Consider the following 22,561-nt stretch of genomic DNA (forward strand, 5'->3'; position numbering starts at 1 on the left):
GGGGGATTTTGGAAACATACAAGTCATTCTAATGGGAGAAACAGCGCGATAAGTGCGCTTAGTGTTTGTGTTTTCTGTGCGTTTCTCTTGCCACAACACTCCCATCTATTTATATGAGTTTCCATGTACTTTTATTAAGATACACACATTTCGAATCGGACACATGGCCCTTGAACTTTGGCCCCAAATTACATGTTCCCTTTCGCACCCACCTGTCGGGCCGCGCTCATCAATAATCCATTCGTCCAGCGACTTCCTCCACTTGTCAATTAAATGCCCCACTTACAGGTCTCGCCGCCTATTTCACCTCCACTTCAGTTCACTTCACTCCAATCTTAAATCTCAAATCTTGACTCACTCCAGTCGTTTACGGGCATTGTAAATTTTTCCCGCTGATTAGTTTGTTTCATCCGGACAGATTCCACATTTTTTTGGTTAGTATTTCCATTTATTGTGGCGGGATTTATGGCCACTAGCTGTTGCACTGATACCATCTAAAGCACCAGTTATATATTTAACATATCTCCCGTTGTATACAATATTCTAATCAACTGCGGGGCTTTTTTGTTTCCATTCCGGGTGGGTCAGCCACGTGATCTGGATGGGTCGTCGGGCGAGACGCTTCTGCCTTTAATTAGATTTGAGTCCACCAGAAGCGGAGGCCTAGACGGCGATTAGCGGGGCAAATAACAAGCCAAGAGCACTTGTCGATTGGCGACCAGAGCATATAAATTACACCAGCTGGACGTATACTTAATTTGTAGTAAGCCACTCAAACCGGTTGGGGTTCGAATCGCTGACCCCCAGTGACACACAACAGCCAATTGTCGTTTTTGAAACGCTTTATGTTCAGAATAAGTATTGAAAAATCGTTTACAGTAAAATCAATCGATCGGCTCCGAATCCTCAATCTGGGTTTTGTATAACAAACAATAAGTACACCACTGTACACAGCATACATTACAAACATTAAAACTATAGCCTAGCATCTGGATGTGGGATCTCTAAATCTAATTGCTGGACCGCGAGGCGCCCACAATATAGCCCTTGGCGGTGAGAACGCCTCGGCAGCGGACGTGCACCTGGTAGCGCAGCGACCAGTCGATTGTGTAGCCCGGCGCCAGGCCGGCGAACTGCTCCGCGGGCAGCAGGAGCTCCGGATCGCTGTGCGTGTTCAGCTGGATGTCGTGGGCGGTGCAGAACTCCTGCAGTTCCGGCGGCACCACGCAGCAGGTGGACAGGTTGACCTGGGCAATGGTGGGCGCCACCTGGGCGCTCTTGTGCAGCTCCTCCAGGGCCGCGGCATCCAGATCGGCGATGCCCAGCTGGGTGATCTGCTGCTTGAGGGCATACTGCTCCAGGCTCTGGTAGAGCTCCTTCAGCTGCGCCACGCCCTCCTCCCCGTTGCGCTGGCTCCAGTTGTTGGCCTTGCCGACGGCGAGGCCCTCGGAACAGGGCGACTTGGTTGTGGCCACCGGCGTTGCGCTGGCAACCGCATTCGGGTGGTAGGCCAGCACCACATTGTCCACGTGCGTCACGCTGAGTATGCCGAGCAGAGCCTCCACCGCCTGATTCACGCACTCCGCGGAGCGGCGGTTGAGGAATATCTTGGCCCCGATGCTGATCTCATTGCGGCCGTTCTCCGTGAGCCGGGTGGTCAGCTCCTGGGTGGCCCGCTGCACCCGGCCGTGCAGCTCGTCGATCTCCTTCTCCACCACCACGCGCTCCGCCGCGGGATCGCTGAGCAGCGTCAGCTTCAGGCCGTCGTACAGCTCCTCCTCCGACTTGCGCTGGCCCAGCAGCTCCGTGGCGATGATGTTGCCCGTGCTAATCACCACGTTCTGGTACTTCTTCGTTATGGTCGGTATCATGGTGACAAGTGTAAATGGTATTCTCGCTCGGTATCTGTTTCTGTTTCTGCTACTTCCGCGGCCGTCAAGACAAGTGCAGCCCTCTCAGGTGGGTGAAACGCGTGTGTTCTCGAGCACCGAGCGCCTGGCCACTTAAATACACTTTGCACCGAAATGAAATTCGAGAACAGTGTAGCCAACTCGTAGGGTCGTGAAAAAGCTAAACTGGCCTTTGAAAATAGCTAGAAGTAGCCAGAAAATATTCATGTCGGCACTTACCAACACTGCAACCAATCTGAAACACCCTGTGGGCCTGTTTTGTTCGTGTTTTTGGCGCAAAAGTTGAACTGATTTGAATTAAAAGAAAGATTCAAAGGGCGCGTAGTTAATAAGAATCTGAATACAGAACCAACCAACCGCAATGATTAGTTTGTCTTTATTTCCAATTTATAAAAATAAGAAAAACCCTTTGACATTTTTAATTTTATGGAAATTTAATAACTCTACTCAACAAAAAATTAAACTATTTTAAACTAAATTATCAAGAAAAAAAAACGGAGTGAAACGGACAAACCTAATTTACAGTAATCAAATTGAGAACCGATACATTTGTTTAAAATTTGTCATACCTAACCAGTCTAACGGTCGATAGCTGTCAAAAGTGACAGCTTTCAAAACTTCACAGCAGATTTCAGAACATTTACCGCAACTCTGGAGAGAAGAATCAAAAGACTGGGATGTGTCGACGGGCTGTGCGCGAGTGGCTGGTGCTGCTGACCATGGAGAAGTACATCGAAAGGTTTTTAGAGCGGGGATACGACAGTATTGCCAGCTGTAAGCTCATTGTCGGCAGCGACCTGGTAATGCTGGGAGTGGATGATGCCACGCACCGGAAGCTCCTGCTCGACGGAGTGCAGTTCCTGAACAACGCGCCCGAGAGATTTACTTGCAAGGAGCCATGCGAGCTTCATCACCATCTCGACTCGTATGTGGATGCTGGCCTCAAATTTGATGCCTCCAAATGCTGGGAAAGTTTGAATTTCCCAAAATCACCGGATAGAGAGGAAGTGGACCCACTTTCGGAGCGTTTGATTTCACCAAAGACTGCCAAAAGAGCTTTAAATCAGGAATTCGACGAGTTGAATGTGGAGGAAGTCTCGCAGTTTCCATCCGATGTCGCTAACATGAAACTACGTCTGAATAACCCCCTCCAAATTGAAAAATGATTAAAAACAATGAAAAGCTTCATTAAAAAAACCAATTATGTACCTGTAATTCAGATATAATAATAAACTTGGACTGTTAGTCAATAAATTAAAATAACTCTTTGTAGTTAGAAAAATCAGATTTATAAGAACGAATAAAACAGCGGACCATTTATTTGTTCTGGCTTTTACAATGGAGTTCTTAAACATAAATTACCAACAAAGCGTTCATATTTTAAATGCCACGCCAACAGTGAGGATGATCCTCTTGGGTTTTAAATAAATACATATTTATATAGAGGGACCAATTAAAAATGATGAGCGGATGCCAAGAAACTCGGGTTTCTCGGGCTTTACTTAAAAGTGATCAGGGGATTCAACAAAGCGTTCAACAAATATTTGATGCCCCTCATCAAATCCTGCAAACGAGCATCCATGGGAGACGCGGCCACCACTCGTTCGATAGTGGCTGTGCCCAAATCCGGCGACCGGCAGTCCACGCACTCGATGGTCTTCAGTTGCACCTGCACGCTGTCGGCCAGAAGTCGAGAGTTATGCAGGGTTCCGTAGAAAAGCACAACATCGCCCTCGCTCAGGAGCCGGGTGAAGTTCCCAAAGTCATGGTGAGCTCGTAGAATCACATCGGTGGAGGTGGAGCGGCCCAGGAGACGGCCACTCTTCCTGGCGCCCACTTTCACCAGCAGCTCGTACTCGTAGCGATTCCACCGTTGCAGCGTGCAACTTCCACTCTGCGCCTTCAGGGTTTTAATTACACTGCGCCACTCCTCGCACTGCTCATCCAACTTGGGATCGCACCTGAAGTGCTGCGATATATTCTCGCCATGCACACAGCGCAGCAGCCTGCCCAGCCACACGGGAAGATAGTTGGCGATGACATCCTCCAGGATGTTGGACACCCGCGAGATCTCCACTTTGGTAACGCTGCCCTCCCAAGTCACGGGCATTCCATTCAGATGGGAGCAGCGCAGCTGTGCCTTGATCTTGTTGGGCTGCTCGTTGATTGGTTGGGCACACAGAGCGTTGAAGCGATCCCACGGCAGGGTGTCCGTCTCGGAAAGCGAGTGCAGACCCACTCTGGGCATGGCATTAAAGCGGGGAGTGTCCTTGAAACTGGACGTCATGTAGGGAAAGACCAACAGGCAGGCTGTAGTCACTGCCATTAAAAGCTGAAAGGAAATTAATCGTAAGTAAGTAACATATGTTATCATTTAATACAAGTACTCACCTGCAGCATGGTTATGTATTTCTGGGTGGCCCTATTCAAAGCCAGCACGCAGGATAGCACCACCACCATTCCACAGGCAAGGGCGGTGCTGCCCCAGCGCAGTTGCTCGCTGGCCAGTCCCAAGCTATCGATGGCCACGAAGACGGGCACAAGAAGCGCCACGATTCCGAAGAGCGGGAGAAACAAGACTATGCCGGCCAGGCCGAGCGCAGCCCGCATCGCTCCAAACATGGTGGCACTCTGCGAGGTGGCGATGCACACCTGCAGCCAGCTGAGCGTGACGCAGTGCGGAATTAGGTAGGTGTAGACTCCATGCCAGCGGCAGCGCTTGGCCATCATCACCAGCAGCACGGGAATAAAGAGATACAGGGCGGTGCGGCAATTCAGGCAGAACTCAATGCCATTTCCAATGACAAAGGAGGAGAAGGTGGGCACGCGTAGGTCCAGAAAGCGCCAGCGGGTGGAGACAACCTCGTCCATTTCGTACGGATACTTGGCGAGCACGTTCACGGCAAAGGAAACGATCACCAGCCAGTCGGGCAGTAGATGAGAGGAGGCGTACATGGACACCCCCATGGTGAGAAACGTGAAGGCTCCGGAAACAATAGTCAATTCCGAGTGCGGCAGCCAGGCGTCGGTGACCAGCGGATAAACGATCAGGTTGCAGATGAAGGCACAAAAGTAGTACAGGTACGGCTTCATGTTGTTGCGCAGAAAGCGCTGCTCCGCAATGTCCGCCTCGATGTTCTGATCTCCGTACCTGAGGAACAGTCCCGACCAGATGCGAAAGTCCACGAACTGCTGTTTGGTCTTGAGCATCTTGCACGTGGCCCAGATCATGATGGCCATACTCAGGTAGTAGCTGACCAGGGGCAGCATGTGCCGGCTGCTCCACCAGGAGAGGGCCACGAGCAGACTGCAGCGGACACTCAGCGGCGCGACATTGGGAATGGACACAATCAGATTGAGCAGGCGGTGGTAGAAGAGGCTGAAGAAGATGAGCGGGTGGAAGACCATGCGGTAGAAGCAGGGCACATGGTCCAGGCTCCTCGGATCGGGCACGGACAATGTGAGGGCGTCATTGACGCTGGGCATCTGGCCGGCACTGTAGTTGGAGGCGGCCGAAACGAGGTGCGCCTCGGTGATGAGGCTGCGTCGCTCCACGCTGGCTTGGCCAACAGAGGGCACATCCTCGAGGGGTTCGCACTCCTGCTCGCCCTCGCTGCTCGACGAGGAGCGCTCGTCGTCGCGTCGACGCCGCTTTCGCTGCAGATTGTAGATGCGCCGCATCTTGCGCTCCAGCTGCTTGGGCGTGATGTGCTCGTTGCCATTTGAGAGGCAGGCAAAGAGCTCCCGGGCTGCTTTTCTCGCCGCCCGCTCGCCCGGAGTCATGGCCAGGCAGCGACGCACCTCGTCCGCATTCTCCGCCGTTATGCCGCTGCCCTGGTTGTAGCACTGCCGCAGCAGCTTGGCCGCATCCTCGTGTCCATTGTGGGCGGCACTCACCAGCCAGTTGACGGCCTTCTGGTTCTGATTGCCCTTGGCAGGATTGGGCTCTAAGTAAAACAGGGAAATCTCCATTATCCTGTGATTCTCCGCTACGCTATTTTACTACTCACCTATGGCATTATCGAGCAGCTCCTTGGCCAGATCGTACTGCATCTGGGGACATCCCTCGGAGGCAATGTGATGCTTCAGTTTGTTCAAGGAGGCGCGATCTGTGAGGGAGTGTATCTCCATGTTTGGAAGGTATTTCATGACAGGCTTCGGGACTTACCCTCCAGGTTCCAACGCCTGCGCTTGGTGACACCTGTCGGCTCATTTTGTGTCCAGGTGGCCATTTACAGGCCGTCTTTTCGCTTTGTTTACGAAAATCTATGAAATAATTCTCAGCCAGACTCGATAGTGATGGCATCGTGTGCCCACTTCTAATAGAGATGGGCGTTGGTAGTCACGAACGTTTTTAGCCTGTTCAGACAGTTTCTGCTTCAGCGAGAAAATTCCGGAAAAACTTCTTATCAGCTGTTATAAATTGTAAAGAAATTTTTGTTCGTGTCTCGACCAGGAGAGTAGACAGGATTTGGCTGGGTGCATGTTTTTACTACAAATAGCATAGTAGCATTCTTTTGACGCAGTGGCGGCTTAAGGATTTGGTTGTAAGGGAATTTCAAAACAAATTTATAGAAGGGGGATTCCCTAAACTGTTAAATTGCTGAATTGTTGGAAATTCAACAAAAAAATTTAAGCAATTAAGGGAACGACCCAAAATGGTTCCTGTTGAATTTTCAAACAGCTGTTATGTTATAAAAATCACACGGAACTTAAAGCATGTAAAATTTGATTTATTATTGCTATTTACTGTCTAAAAGTGTTACCAAGGTAAAAATAACCACAAATATGCTTTCTAAGTTGATTTTAAAATAAATAATGCGTACTGGTGATACTAAAATGTTACAGAGTTGCCACGACTTTTAAAAAAAAGTGACAACTCTGGCTTTTCAGCAATTCAACAAAATTTTCAACAGCCCCGAGGCTGTTGAATTGCTGAAATTTCTGAAAGTTTACTTTGTCTGGAACAGCTGATTAACAGCTGACCAAAATTCAACAATTCAGCAATTCAACAGTTTAGGGAATCCCCCTATACTTTTGAACACCTGATTTCTTTTCATTTTTCACCCAAGTGGTGGGACTTATAACGAACATGGCTAGATCGATTTTGCTAGTAATCCTGATCAAGAGTACATATACTCTATAGGATCGGATAAGCTTTATTCTTCCTGTTACATACTTTCCGATGAATACAATATACCATCTTACACCACAATTAACGGGCATAATAAGATAATAGGGGTATAGCTAAAAACTTCTCGTTATTTTCGATCTCGTATCCACTTCACAAAAAACTAAAAACTAATCTATTTATGGTCATAAATTAACCCTAATTTATTTATTTATTTATTCGTTAGAGGTAGAGTAACTATTTTAATAAAATTAAACTTCCCGACTTATAGCAAAGCTATTGCCATCAGGCCTTTGGCTGATTGACGTAGGTCTTCAGCTATTTAATTTATTTAATGAGCCTTAACAAATAAAAAGTATGAACTGTGAAAGTTAAAATATGTGCAAACTTGGCGACGACGAGGGACACTTGTCTCCGTTCAACGTTAAAGTGCCACAGATGGATCGGGTTTCAGATTCACAACCATGAATGATAAGGAAAAACAGGGAAAAGTAAACATTTGAAGTGGCTTTTGATAAACCATTGAGTTTTACAATACCACAAGGACAACAAGTCGATGAGATTTTCGGGTGGTGGGCATTCGGAAATCAAACAAGAAACTGTCGAGTTTAATTGAAAACGCCAATTCATCATAGGGGGTGGGCTGGATATTCATAGTGGGCATCGGCCACCCTCCTCCTTTATGTAATTGAATACCTGCTCCATTCAAGGGTAATCGCATCAGCAAAAGAAGCTAACGAAATTAGCGACAACACAATCCGAGATCCTGAGTCTTTTGGGCGCGTGCGCCTGCCACAAGCATCATTACAACACTAATTACTCGAGTATTATCGAAAGGCATTCAGTTGAAAGGGAATAACGAGTAGCAGTTCCTGCCCCGATCCATTCCCAATCGCACACCGCACTTGGTCCTGAATTGGTTACTCAAATCTGACCGCAAAACACCGTGGCCTCACCCTCACCCCCACCTCTACCCCCTTTCGAGCTGGTCTTCCATTGTTGGCTTGACTTCCCGGCGCCCGCGGCACTAAGAGCCACTGAATTGGCAATAAAAAGATTATAGCCCGAAGGTGTGAAGTGTAGTGGAGAACAGGGAATCGCATCGAGCCAGAATCAGCGCACAAAAGCCAAAAAAGAAAACACCCCCAACGGCGAGGCGCCGAGAGCATGTGCCGGTTTTCCTCGGATTCGTTCCCAGCCTCTCACTCGCTTCGAGTGAGAACGGCCGAGTGTTTTTCCGACTGAGTGCGCAGCCATGTTGCCTGCTCTTCTGAGCATCCAATCAGCGAGGAAGAGTGGTCTCTGGGCCACATGGTAGCCAATGGCGGGAGCTTTCGCCGAGAACTCCCACGATAATCTCAGGATTGAGGGCATCAGGTCTTTAAGGTTTCTTTCGAACCATCAGATTCTTAAGTCGTTGCCTTTAATGTAAATTAAGACATTTTAAAGTAAACAGAAATTCGTAGTTTGACAAATTATTTTATGTATAGCTTTATATAAAGTCAAGAATAAAAATATATTTAATTTATATGCATATAATTTAATTTAAAAACACTTGTGTTTCACTACTAGTTGAAAAATATTGTAGTTAAAATTGTAAGTGTGTGTATCGCTGCCTTTATAAAATAATGAAATAATGATAATTCCTGATTTTCTTTCATATCCTTAAGTTTGGCATCGGCATCGACATGGTAGCGTCCAGGGGTCCAATATACAGGGACAACAAAAATATGGAGTTAAATAATTTCTTCTTAATTCTACAATTCTACAATTTTTAGAATTAGATCTTTTTAAATAATAATAATAAATAATTGATTGGTCGGCATAATGTCATTGCTTTGTCATTGCGTATATAAAAAATTGGTCATAAATCTGTTTTCGATTTGAGTAGACATTTCGAATTTTACTTTCGAGACATTTTTTTTAATGAAATGAAAAACAGTGGACAGTCAATAATATTTGTTTACTAAAAAAATGTAAAATGGTAAAAAATGTGCTACCGAAATATTATATTTCTTTAGACCCATAAAAGTGTTGTTTAGTTAGCTCACAATCCCAAGCAATTCCATTACCCAACTAACCTACTTAGAGGCAGGAGTGCGAGTTTACTAATACCTTTTCGGATTCTTTCCGAATGATTTAAATTCTAAACAAATCGTTTGCCTAAACAAATGGAAAAAGTATAGTAAGGGATCACATCTTGGGGACTGTACCCAAAATATAAAATACGAAATACCGGAGAGCAGTTAGCAGGGTTATAAACAATAAACAGGATGCATGCACTCCCCGAAAAAAAGAAGGCGCACCATATAAGTAGACGCAACCGTTACCATTTTACGACAAATTTTGTTTACCCACTTGAGAGGAAACTCAAAAGGCTCTCCGTCCGCCTTTTGTATCCACCAATGGGAGGAATCGAATGCCACTATCCACCACCAGATGCCGACGAGCCACTTGAGTGCGGCGCACATTTCCACTCCGTGAAACTGAGTGATTCTCGCCGGGGATCTGGGCAGCTATTTAAAGACAGCCCGGAGCGTCCAACTCAAGCACATTCGCTACGCAGCCCTCGAGTCGTAAAGATCGGAAAATCGAAGAAAAGTCCGGAGTGAACAAGTGTCGAGAAAGTAAAACCCCTAAAAAAATATTCAAGAAAACCCAAAAAATGCTGAATATGGAAAGTGCGGGTGTGGGTGCTGCGATGGCGGGTCTGAGCAAATCGCTTACAACTCCCTTCTCCATCAACGACATCCTGACGCGCAGCAATACGGAAACATCGCGTCGCATGTCCAGCGTGGACTCCGAACCGGAACCGGAAAAGCTAAAGCTAAACCCCTCCGATCGCGAGCGATCCGCCTCCAAGTCACCGCCGCTCTGCTGCCGAGATCTCAGTCTCTACAAACTGTCGCAGGCCAAGGAGATGCAGTCGAGTACCCGGCCCACCAACAACTATCTGCAGTACTATGCGGCGGCCATGGACAATAACAACCATCATCATCATCACCAGGCAACGGCCACGTCGAACTCCAGTGCCGCGGACTATATGCAGCGCAAATTGGCCTACTTTGGATCCACCCTCGCCGCTCCCTTGGACATGAGACGCTGCACCAGCAACGATTCCGGTAAGTTATCACAAAGTTAGCGCCGCCATTAAGAGCTAATGGATTAAAGACCCCTTCTATTGTATAGAGTTTTTTCGTGCGCCTTGCTAATTTTCCGTAATTTTCCTTCAACAGACTGCGACTCACCGCCGCCTTTGAGCAGCTCGCCCTCCGAATCGCCACTTTCCCACGACGGCAGTGGTTTGAGCCGCAAAAAGCGGTCGCGTGCCGCCTTCAGCCATGCTCAGGTCTTCGAACTGGAGCGCCGTTTTGCCCAACAGCGCTACTTATCCGGGCCAGAACGCAGCGAGATGGCCAAGAGCTTGCGGCTGACGGAGACCCAGGTGAAGATTTGGTTCCAGAACCGTCGCTACAAGACCAAACGCAAGCAGATCCAGCAGCACGAGGCTGCTCTTTTGGGCGCCAGCAAGAGGGTGCCCGTCCAGGTTTTGGTGCGCGAGGATGGCAGCACCACCTACGCCCACATGGCTGGCCCGGGGGCGGGGCACGGCCTGGATCCCGCCCTGATCAACATCTATCGCCACCAGCTGCAGCTCGCCTACGGTGGTCTTCCGATTCCCCAAATGCAGATGCCCTTCCCGTACTTCTACCCGCAACACAAGGTTCCACAACCCATCCCACCGCCCACACAGTCGTCCAGTTTTGTGACCGCATCCTCGGCGTCCTCGTCGCCAGTTCCCATTCCCCTCCCCGGTGCAGTGCGTCCGCAGCGAACCCCGTGCCCGAGTCCCAATGGCCAGGTGATGAGTGTGGAGAGCGGAGCCGAGAGCATCCATTCGGCGGCGGAGGATGGCGACGAGAATGTGGAGATCGACTAGGTTGCAGGAGGCAACTTCCCGGAGCAGGAGGAGGGGTTACGTTTTTGTGATAGCCGTAGAAATTGTGTTTTAGTCTCTATGTGTAACCAATAGATGTCCCATAGCTTTAGTAGCCTTAAGTTTTAGTTGTATCTACCAAAGAGCTAAATAAAATCTTAAATGAAATTAAACCTTCTGTATTGATAACTTGGTCTATTGATTGTGTTCGATTTATTTCTTATTTAGTACTTTAGGTCAATACAATTTATTATCCCGCACTTAGCCATGCATTCAAAACTATCCAACGCAAGTTGGATAAACTTGCGGTACGATTCTGGAACGCTTATTCTACACTTTACTTGAAAGTGGACTTTTAATTGGAAAACAATAAATACATTTTTCCAAAAATCCGAGAATGGGTAAGGCTAGATAAATGTAGATGGGTTTTTCCTAATATCGGCTAGTATTTTGTCTGTTTGCGAGATTACTCGTCTTTATGGCAAACTAAAAGTATGCTTTAATCCTTGAAAACGAACGGAAAAATGTTTAATTTGTTTAATTTTAATCAAGGAGCGAGAGATAAATGAACATATATATGTTATCTTACGCTATTTGTAGAAAGTAATAATGGTGTTCTTAAAAAGCTAATGAACATGTAAAAATTAATGGGTCCAAACATTTTCTTAAAAGTCTTATAAAGGTTGCTAACAGTGAAAATGTATTTGCATTGACCAAATAAATACGTAGATTAAGTTTAATTTTAAGAAATCTTTATACATTTTAATTTAATTTCAATGGGTTTGTTTTAGCTGATATCTCTTTGAAAGAGTAATTGAAACTCCCAGGCGATTGTTATATAAAATGATACCACATGACCTCAATTCGCATCAACAGGCGGGAGAGACTTCTCAGACCCTTCAGAAATGACAGCGATCGGGCGGATGAGGGCCTCGAGATGCGTTCCGCTGAAGTGGCCATGCGTGTGGCCCGGAGCCTTGCAAAAACCGAAATCCGAAAGCCGCTGATGATGACCGACTATGACGAGTCCACTCAATGTCGACATAGAAGTGCTTCAATGTGTCAGGAGGGTCGGGCCGGACGTCTGTGACCCACAAACCACTGACTTACATACGATCCTCTCGAGCGCTTTTGCACAAGATCATCGCGGGTGGGGGAGGGATGGGAACGGGACATAGACATGTCCTTAGCAGCACAGTTGGTGGCTGACGACAAAGAGGACAAGCCTCAAGTGCCTGGCGGCGACAATTCTAACGGTCCTACCAGGCGATATTTATAAACAAACAAACAAATAGACTCACAAGCTGACGCCCAGGATGGGAAAAAGGACATGTGACCAGTGAAAAATGTAATCGACCGATCATTGCTAAACATCCACTTCAGAATTATTAGGGGCGGTTAGCAACAATGTTGATCATATTTCTTGTGAAACATTTTTAAATTCCCATCAGCAGAATTCACCCTTTCCTTCAATTAAAAAAAAAATTACTCAAAAAGTTTCAGAAAAGATTGAAGAATATTGCATTTAAAGTTTAACATATTCTTCGTTTTAGAAAGGTAAAAAAGGCTTTCTAAAGTAATATTTATAGCTATTTTTTCTAAAGGATAGCCTTTGACGTCGAAAGTATAACAACCTTCCAATTTTCGGGGGTAATTTTTCCGAGTGCTGGAAATCTTCGGAAGTGGGGCATTGAACGTGCCGGTCTTGCGACTGCCAACTGAAAAAACAATTCGGATATGAGCGATCTCTCTAAGTACATATTTTGCTCTTGGGCGCATTCTTAGACTAAAAGCCCGCAGGCATTTGACAAATTTGGGACACTAAAATCGATTGACAGTTGTAATTACTTGTGTCAATAAGAGTTTCAGCAGTTCGAGAATGTATCTCTTTGCCACTCGGCTCCAGAAATATTATCTTATTTCACTTTTCAAGCAAACACTCTTGTATTCCAGGAAGTTTAGTATAAAAGATTTAAGTTATGCTTTTTGTTTTATACGAGTTTAATGAATATTTATTTTTAAGAAACCACTTTAACTTTATATTGCATTTTCTTCTTTCTAAAAATCTTCGAAATTTTCAAGGAATCTTTCAAAAATATCATATATGTGGCTCTAAGAAATATTATAACTAATGGAACATATAATTTTAGGGAATTTTATTGTTATTTTAAAAGTACCATATTTAATCAATTTCCATTATCGATGTGGTAGACCTTTTCATTAATGATTTTGAATGAAAAAAAGACTAGAAGTCAACATTTTCAACCGTATAATCTTAATTATCCACAATCCATTGAGAAAATGTCTCGCTTCGGAACACAGATTGAGTGGTTTTCAAAGAATATGAGTGCATTTTTTGAGACCCTCCCCATCCCACACACTCTCCTATTGTTCACTCCTGTGATTCATGGCCTCTTTGAGTCTGAGTTTCAGTTTTATAGCACGCTTCGGATTTCTCATTACCACGCTGAAGGGTTGAAGAAATACGCTGCATGTGGTCTTGGAGTGAAATCCGTTCGTCCTGCTGCCGTCGGCGGCTTGGCTACTAATTTGTTTATATTGCGCCGCCTCCGGATTTGTTTATGCAACCTTTTTTATGACACACATCACATGCCGGGGTGCTACGAGATGTCAGCTACTTGACGGCAATCCTTTTAAATCCGTGCCGCCGATATTTGGCTTGTAATTAATATGGAAATTAGTCAGGGCGCTGCGGCCCAAGTGGCGTATGCGCAATCTTTGAACTGCAATTAGTCGTCGGCTGTCACCGGACGTCCTCGGGTCGGGTAAACAATTTTAGCGATATTCGCTATTTGTTTAAACATTTCTGGGAGGCCTGCATTCTTAAGCAGAGAGTGCATTTAATGGCGAAATTCAAAAGAAAATGCCAAAACCGTTGCCCGGACAGCTTAAAGTGTAAACAAAATGCCCGAAATGTTCACTTATTATAAAATGCACTGCATTCTTGTTTTGGCCCATTTCGATGCACTTTGCTTTAGCGTTTTTGGCGCTGTCTTTCCATGCTCCTCGACTATCCCAGCCCGATTCCTATCCCGATCCCGACCATATCCCCAGCCAAATCCAAGTCCCTCGATCTCTGCCCGATCGGATTCGACGTCGTCTGCTGCACACATGTGTGCCATAAAAGGAGGCTGAGGAGATTTTTGACTGCGACTGACACTTCGATTTGCAGGCACCGCTTGGCTATTGCTATTGTTGTTGTTGTTGGTGTTGCTGTTGTTGCACGTGTTGTTCTGCCGACGCATTTGTTTATGCAACAGCCCTGCTACTAACAGTTCTTGGTAGGAATAACTTCACAACAAATTCATCAACTAAACTCTAAACTCTAGAGCGGGATACTCTTTGCCTTGGGGAGTCCATAAAATATTGGGTTCTTTATGTACTCGACGATTTAAAAATATATTTTATAAGCTAAATTAAACATGTTATAATCTTTTGTAAAAAATTTTTTTATAAAGTAATACAAAACTAACTTCTCATTTTAAAGTACGTCTACAAATGTAACGATATTATTAATCAAACAATGCTTAAATTAAAAACAAACAATAGTTTTGTCTAGATTTTGTTTATGATATTTTTAAATTTGTATGAAATAATGATTTAAATTTGTTTGTCCTATAAAAATGTAGAGGGTGCCCAAAAAACTTAATTATAATTCCTATTTAATTTATAGTGGATAGGAGTTTTCTTTAAGTGCGAATAAATATATAAAATATATAAATTATTTTATTTCGCTAAAAATATTAAAAGGGGTATGCTTAAAAATAAATCCACTATTTTTATAGATGTAAACAGTTTTGTAGAGTATTTTAATGCCAACCTGCCCATTTCCAGCTTGATTTTGTTATTGAAGTTGTGCTCTTTGTTTTATGGGATGGACCAGGTCCTAAGAGGGGAACCCCAAAAGGGATTGGAGCCAGCGACGTTGCCTAATTGCTTTGCTGCCGGGCGGGCGATGGGGTTTGCCAGTGGAATGGGAATGGGATCCCTTCGGTTTAGCTAGGTAAATGAATCGTCTTCTCCCCGAACGATTAACCCACTCACACCCACGGAACCCGATTGCTCTGTAAACAAAACAAGGAAAGCAAAGTACAAATGATGCCCCGGCCCATTTATGTTTATTTTGTTTTGAAAATTGTGCGTTTAATTTATAGTTAATTGTTTTTCAGCTTTTCATTAGCCAACCAAACCGAGCGGTGACTGTGTGCGGTCCCCGAGAATTCCTGGGAATCCAGCCCACAGACCCGAACGGGCGGATGATATTATACTCGCACCAATTGTTGATGATGGTGCTATTTGCGCAAGTTGTTGTGCACGTCCGTCCGTCCGTCCCACAAAATGGCCACCCACCTCAATTTCGATTCGAAATTCAATTTCCAACTCAATCTCCCGTCCAACAGCTGTTGAAATAATCTTTGCGCAATGCCAAATCCAAATCCAAATCCGATCCATCCGGAAAAAAATCCATGCAACCACCCCGCTCTCGGTGGCCACTCCTTTGCTTATTTGGCTTCAAATAAAAAATCATTTAAATGATTTCGAGAACGGCAGCCATCGCCGGCCATAGCGGCATCAAATTGAATGATAAATGTTTTGGCTTTTGTGATTTTGTTTATTGTTCAAATTTCGGGTAAAAAATTTCAAATTTTTACCGCATGCATAAAACGGTTTTGGTGTTCCTCTTTTTACTTTTTTATCGCGTTTTATCGACAGCCATTCAAATCGGCAAATGCTGAGTTGAGTCCAACTAGCACTAGATGGATGGTTTGTTTTTTCGCGAGCTGTTTAGATGAAAATGTTGTGGTGTGGCGGACTGAGAGAGAGATTCGAGATTCGGGATACGCACATGTGTCCAAGTTCCATTGGGGCAACTTAATTAACGTTTTTAATGGACCTGCCGACTCGTAATGTCCGACAATTAAAGTCGCAATAGACATTTGGTTGGCCCGCCAGTCGATGCGGGCCAAGAACTGAGTGGGTGAGATGTGATGTTCTATGAAGATGGGATGGTATATGGTATATGGGGTATTGCCCAATCGACTGGGCCGCCTTATCAGCTGCCTGAGCGCTACTAATAGGCTACCAGGCGGAAAACACTTGAAGATCTATTGATAAACAGTCACTTGGTATGTGAACTGGCGGGATCTGTTTTTCTCCCTGCAGCATTTGGCACCGAAAAGTGTTTGGATGGTTCGCGATGGGAAAACAAACTGAATGGTGTCGTATATGGGGAAACACTTCAGTGAATCAGCTTCCTGGGTGGAAAACTTTTTCGGATCGGAATCTTTTCGCCGAGCACCTGCAACTTACTGGGTCGTTAATCTTTTGTTTTCCTTTATTTATTTCGAACAACATAAAAGCGCTTAAAGCCTGTTTAAGTGCCAATTGCTTAGTGTAAACAATTTTCCCATCACAAGAAGGTGTAGGTGCTTTAGGAATTTACAGTTGACTAGGTGCTCTTTAGGATAAATAAATCAAATCCGAAAACATTAAAACATTCGAGTTCTGGGACATAAACTAGAAAAACAAATTGTATCTGATTTTTCCAATTGTTATTTTTAGGACTGGGTTCCAAATTAACAATATCTACTATTTAAATTCACAAATCAAGTGATACCAACCTATTTAAAATATTAAAAACCTTAAGTACTAGCATAGGATTTAAAATACATGGTCTATTCATAATATTCGCCTGTAGAATTCAGTTGAAATTTTATTTGATTTCCTCCCAAGTCAACTAATTGGTTTTTTCGGCATTGAAATTACCGGGAATTTTCTGCAATGCATAAATCAACATTAAATTGCCGAAGAAGAGCAGTTTAACGCCTCGTTAGCTTTCGTCACTAAGCTGAGCAATTTCAAATGAATTCCACCTACCTTTTCTTAGTGGCATCTCTTTATCTCTCCTCCTCTTTTTTCTCTTTTATTTTTTCATAATCATTATACGGAGAATTTCGTTCGTCCTGCCACCCAGACGCCTATCGGCCACACCCACTCCAATGTCGGCAGCTATTAGCAGCAATTTTCAATTTCCTTTCTGATGAAGCACATGGCAAGAGAGCAAATTACATGGCGCACAAGATGAGACATTCACTTTTCTTTAGCTATTCTTTTCTCGCTTATTTTTCCTTTTTTCCCTTGAATTTCCCCCTCTTTTTGGACTCAGTCCTGGCGCACACGTACGCAATTGTCCTGAGCGCTCGACTTCGATTCGAAAAGAACATTTTCTTGCAATTTCTTTGCCTTGCTGGGTGGCTGAGTGGGTCGAGAACAGAACCCAGACGGGCGCAAATGAACGGCCATTATGTTTATCCGAAGTGAAAGCGAGGGCTGAAGTGAATTTTTAACGAGCTGGGGAGACCCGAGAAGTTGCCCAGTGCGTTGCAGTGAGTTAGAGAGTTATCCTGCCGGCAAAGGACATGCTTCAATAGAATAAGAAGAAAATTACACTTAAACGCTGCGGCGTGTCGACAGCTTTAGCTTCCCCGGGTGGTCAGCCTTTTACGTCCTTTTAGAGGGTATTAAAGTATAGATCTGAAGTTGGTAACTATGGGTAGAAGATATAAAAGATATAGAATATTAAATAATATATATAAATATTTAGAAAAAATAGCACTAAATGTGTTTTTAATAACTGAATCATTTTGAAGCGATCAATTTTTAAACTTGAATCGAAGCACTTAGCTTAAGGATAATATATTGTAACCTTTATTCTGCTTAGGTTTTATTTCGAATATGCTTATATTTTAAATAAAGTGTATGAGAACTTCTGCTTAAACAAATTCGGCCTTCTTTTTCGTTTTCCCATTTTTGGTTAGCCAACTTTGATTGGGCTGCATTCAAAGGTGACCATCTAAATTGCCGGTCAATTAACAATTTCTTCTAGAAACCCTCCTCGTTAACCTGCCTTCATCATTCGCACAGCCATCGCATAAGCACATTCCAGTGCCGGAGGATGATTTTAAGTTTATTTGCCTAAGCCGTTGACAGACAAACAGCTTCGGTTCACCCCTTTCCGCTCCCCATACTCAGGAGCAGCACTCATACGCCCTGTGCGCCATCTGCATTAACATATCATTAGTGCGTGCGTGTGTTTGCCTGTTTATCGACGCTTTTGTTTACAATAAAGCGTAATCATGTGTTACAAATACCAATAATAAAGCCCATGGGCCATGTAACCCTATAGCTATGGTATCCAGCCAAAGCATCCAGCATGGGGCGTCGCACCCACTTCAATGTCAGTTCGTGAATGCATAATGAGCCCTGTAGCTCCACGGATCGTGTCTCCGCACTCCGGCCTCAAGTGCACTTGCCGGAGACCCAGTCTCCAAGTCTCCCAGTCTTCGGAGTCGCGTAAACATCCCATTTCTGTGTCCAATGGCGCTCGAAATGGCGCTGCCATTGCAGGAAGCAACAGTCTTTGGGGTCATTTTGTTTATGCGATTTTCGATATTGGACAGACGTAAATGGTACATATCTGGTGTGCGTACTTAGGCTCCTAAAGTATGTAAATGCACAGGAAATTTATGTCTCCAGAACTCTTTAGTCAGAAAAATTCCCCACTTCGTGTTGTTCTTCATTTAACAGGTAAATCTTGATTATCTTTATTTTCAAAATATCTTTTATTAGTTTTCTCGGAGGGAATTTATTGGCTTTCGATAATATGGTAAGCCCAAACTTGGAGGTCATTTCATCAATTGGGCAATCCAAATCCCTAGCAACATTTTGATGATGTTGAAATCCCATTAAATCTTTGATGAGTAGCTATGCTTTTTATGGGAGACGCTTTGTTTTTCTACTCAAGACTTTTGCATTTTTGCTTAATTCGAAAAGAACACTTGGGTCGGCACTCAGGCGCCTTAAGTACAATATTGTAGGACCATACCAATTTGGATTCATTAAATACTTAAGTAGAAGCTCAAGTGCCAAAGCTTAAGTGTTCGGGCTATTATTGCAAAAATATGTATAAAAAGCAACAAAGTGCAGATCAAGTATATATAAAATACTCTGTGGAAATACACATGTGGCGATTATTTCATTTATTTTTTTCAATTTCTTTGATCAGGCGCTTTTTTTTATAATTTTTGTTTTATTTAATAATATAATTGTTTCTATAATTTATTTATTTATTGTTATTTTGGGGATGGTTACTTTCCAACTTTACTTGTTTGTAAAATGTAGCAAATTTGTGATATTTATTCTGATTTTGACTCTTTCTTATTGTCTTTAACACGTCGCAAAGATTTCACCTTTCGGTAGATGACATATAAACATAAAAGAGGTATTAGAGCAATTATCAGTATAATTGCTGAGACATCCAGTAGGTAAAACTGGAACCAGGGAAGATGTACTCCAGCAGCCACCATATGCGAAGCCCCCCGATGTTCTGCCACATAATCGATCCAGTAAACAGCCGTGTCCATGGCCCCAAGTGGACGATCGCGGAAGATTCGGGATGCTTTGTCCATATTGGCTTTATATTTGGGATTCGTCAGCAGCTCATTGAGAGCAGATCTCAGCAGATCTTCCGAAATGGTGCGATAATCCAATCCAATGGCGTAGCCAGCCACTTGGCCTTGTTTAATGTTCACATCCTGGTCGAAGTAAAATGGCATTCCCAGAACCGGAACAGCATGATAAACGGCCTCTTGCATTCCAAAGACTCCACCGTGGGCAATGAACACCATCACTTTCGGGTGGGCCAATATGTCGGCCTGGGGTAGCCACTTCTCGATCTTGACATTGTCGGGAATATTTGACAACTGGTCGTCTTCGAATTTCCAAAGGACGCGTTGTTTTAGGCTGGCGAAGACTTCAAGGAATATCTTCAGCTTTTCGGGTGGCATGTCAGCACTGCGCACTTGAGATCCTAAAAATAATAAAGGTTTACTTAGTTTCAATGTAAAATTTAGTTTGTAACGTTGTCATTTTAGATGGGGTTATATAACGACTTAAGTTATAATATTCTGGTTCGCACTCACCCAAACTAAAGTAGATGGCACCAAACTCGGCGCCGTCGAGGAAGCTTTTTATATGTTCTGGCAGAGGTTTGGGTGGCTGGATATGTAGTCCGCCCACTGAAACCATGTTCATGGTCATCGGTCTTGGCGATGTCAGCGGCATGTAGCTGTTCAGAAGTATTAACGATATATTTCGTTCCAATTGCTTAACAGTCGGCACTTGTGGCAGCAACTTTCCGAAATGCTTCCTGATAATAGCATCCTGAGCCGGGTAGTACGATACCTCCCGCATCACATCCTCAACAGTGGTAATCACCACATTCTCCAATCGCTTCCGCAATGTCATTTGATCGGTGCAGGACAAATAAACATTCGGAACATACGATAAAGGATTTATGAAGCCAAAGATTTGGCTAAAGTAGTTGGCATAGGCAAAGGTCGCGACTGTAATGATGGGTATTTGGTAGAGATGGCCGAGCATCAGAGCTCCCTCATTGTAGAACTGTTCCGCTAGTAGGAGATCGAATTTTCCCCTCTTATCCTCAGCGTGAATTAAATCCTGAACCGCCGAATGCGCCAGTGCCAAGTCCGTTGATTTGATTCCAATGTGTTGGCCCAGTCGCATGTGTGTTAGCTTTGAAAAGTCAATCATATCCACCGCCGAATTGGTCTTCATCAACGCAGATACTATGGATAAATCTCTTACAAATCATATAATTTTTAAACAATTAACTAACTCACTATCTGCCCAGGTGTTATAGTGGGGCAACAGAATTTCCTTATAGTTGGGCCCCAAGTTTTCCTTGGCCAGCGATAAGGGTGTAATATAAGTGACCTCATGTCCACGTTTCACCAGTTCCCTTATAATCGCATTGGACATCATTAAATGGCTTTTCACCGGCAGGAAGAAAGGTGCCAGAATCCGTGCTCCATCTCCAATTCCCAAAAGGCACAAGAGAATCAACTTGATTATGAGTATCTGCGGATTTATAGAAGACCACAAGGTTCTAATAAGTATCGTATTAATAACTAAAATTCTGTTTCAGAAAACAAACCATTTTATTTTATATCTTTAGCATTCGCTAGACACAGGTATACTGAGCTGGAGACAATCTTACCAAAGGTTTTTATATCTTCCTTCGTTCCTTCTTTTTTGGCTAAGACAGATAAACATATCTTGGAAGATTTCTTCAGTTCAACGGCACAGCGTGTTACCGATAAAATAGATTATTCGGTTATTCGTTATCCATACCTTTTAGACCAGTAATCTTCAATGATAAGAGTTCATTCAAGATATTTTATCTGGGGGTGCAGAAAATATTTTGCGATAGGCGGTAGCAGAATTAACTAGATAAATCCAAATGTATTTACATTTTTCAGTGATTACATGCTGACTTTGATTGCTGATCAAATAATTTGTATTTAAATTTTAAAAATAATTTTTTTTCTACTAAAAATAATGTTCTAAAACAAATAAGGTATAGGTTTCCTCTCATATTAAGTGATCTTTCAAAATGATCATACAATTTGGATTTCCCTTTCATTTCAAAACTTTCCCATCCGTTTTTATGTTGTACTTCCCAAAGCGATCAAGTGAAACGATGGGAAATAGTGAATAAATCACAGACATTTTACTAAATTAAATATTTGCTTCCCGGTTGCCACCCACCCGTGCAGTGGGGTAAATGATGGTCCTAAACGGATCATTGCTGTTGTTTTGCTTCCCATGTAAACTTTCCGATTCATCAGTCTTTCAGTCCTCCGGATATATATTCGCCCATTTATACACACTGATATAAATGGTTAAATGGCCATAAAACTCAACGCGCCAATTTGTAGGCAATTAAATTTTATGTTTGAACTGGAATTTCGGGAGATTCTGTGACGTCCGCCTGGATTTTCATACGGACTGGGGTTTTATTCTGATCTGCACCGCATCGATCATTCAATTTGGCAGCCATTCGAGGCGGACTTATTATTATTGTTTACTTTGTCATATTTTGCCAATGTGTTTTTATTGTTCTGCGGGCCGCATTCGCATTCGCATTCGTACTCGTATTTAGATTGCCTCTATTTGTTGCTGCACGCCAGCAGCAGTGATACTTTGTTTATTGTCTCGGCCAGGCCAAATAAATGCAACGACTTTTCTGCGGTGAATTTGGCATTTGCCGATGGGCATTTGGCGGGTGCTTGCTGCGATTTGGCCATAAACCTTGATCGGTCATGTGTTTGCGTTGCCGGAGGACGGGGGCTCAAGTGGATGAAGTTATTGCAAATTCTCTAATCTCTGGCTAATGCCCCATTGTTGGCAATCACTGCAATGATCTCAACGGCCAAATGCGGCCATAAATTCCGACTCGGATGGCCAAGTGTTCCATCAAAATCAAAGCTTTTAAGCCGCTGCCTGAAGTGTTTCGCCTGCCCGCTTGTTCTAATTTGCCTTTGCAGCGAATGCGCAATTAGCCGCTATTACATTAATAATACGCGTACTTGTCTTCGGCTGACCCAATGGTAATTGAAAAATCAGCTATTTCGAATCGAAATCGGAAATCGAAACAGAAATGGAATTGAAAATGTGCGCTTTTGGCCAAAGTGAATCGTC

General features: G+C 43.9%; 5 protein-coding genes across 5 annotated transcripts; 2 read left to right on the forward strand and 3 right to left on the reverse strand.

Annotated features, from left to right (window-relative positions):
* Window positions 1-824: 824 nt before the first annotated feature.
* Gclm (Glutamate-cysteine ligase modifier subunit) lies at window positions 825-2,035 on the reverse strand. The gene has a single exon (XM_017152002.3). It carries the CDS (start codon window positions 1,869-1,871, stop codon window positions 1,011-1,013), a length of 861 nt encoding a protein of 286 aa, XP_017007491.2. The 5' UTR covers window positions 1,872-2,035; the 3' UTR covers window positions 825-1,010.
* Window positions 2,036-2,490: 455 nt separating this feature from the next.
* LOC108064422 (uncharacterized) lies at window positions 2,491-3,098 on the forward strand. Its single transcript, XM_017151930.3, has one exon. The coding sequence runs from the start codon at window positions 2,588-2,590 to the stop codon at window positions 3,074-3,076; it is 489 nt and encodes a 162-aa protein (XP_017007419.2). The 5' UTR covers window positions 2,491-2,587; the 3' UTR covers window positions 3,077-3,098.
* Window positions 3,099-3,215: 117 nt separating this feature from the next.
* wfs1 (wolframin ER transmembrane glycoprotein wfs1) lies at window positions 3,216-6,215 on the reverse strand. The gene is made up of 4 exons (XM_017152165.3): window positions 6,079-6,215; window positions 5,921-6,019; window positions 4,302-5,857; window positions 3,216-4,242 (listed from the first exon to the last, which is right to left on the reverse strand). The coding sequence occupies exons 1-4, from the start codon at window positions 6,140-6,142 to the stop codon at window positions 3,409-3,411; spliced, it is 2,553 nt and encodes an 850-aa protein (XP_017007654.2). The 5' UTR covers window positions 6,143-6,215; the 3' UTR covers window positions 3,216-3,408.
* Window positions 6,216-9,608: 3,393 nt separating this feature from the next.
* Window positions 9,609-11,112, forward strand: bap (NK3 homeobox bagpipe). The gene is made up of 2 exons (XM_017151910.2): window positions 9,609-10,163; window positions 10,278-11,112. The coding sequence occupies exons 1-2, from the start codon at window positions 9,707-9,709 to the stop codon at window positions 10,979-10,981; spliced, it is 1,161 nt and encodes a 386-aa protein (XP_017007399.2). The 5' UTR covers window positions 9,609-9,706; the 3' UTR covers window positions 10,982-11,112.
* A 7,944-nt stretch (window positions 11,113-19,056) lies between these two features.
* Window positions 19,057-21,261, reverse strand: Ugt49B2 (UDP-glycosyltransferase family 49 member B2). The gene is made up of 4 exons (XM_070216922.1): window positions 21,015-21,261; window positions 20,701-20,938; window positions 19,981-20,646; window positions 19,057-19,868 (listed from the first exon to the last, which is right to left on the reverse strand). The coding sequence occupies exons 1-4, from the start codon at window positions 21,015-21,017 to the stop codon at window positions 19,195-19,197; spliced, it is 1,581 nt and encodes a 526-aa protein (XP_070073023.1). The 5' UTR covers window positions 21,018-21,261; the 3' UTR covers window positions 19,057-19,194.
* Between the last annotated feature and the right edge of the window lie 1,300 nt (window positions 21,262-22,561).

Source organism: Drosophila takahashii, chromosome 3R (assembly GCF_030179915.1).
Source record: "Drosophila takahashii strain IR98-3 E-12201 chromosome 3R, DtakHiC1v2, whole genome shotgun sequence".
In the NCBI taxonomy this organism is placed as follows: domain Eukaryota; kingdom Metazoa; phylum Arthropoda; class Insecta; order Diptera; family Drosophilidae; genus Drosophila; species Drosophila takahashii.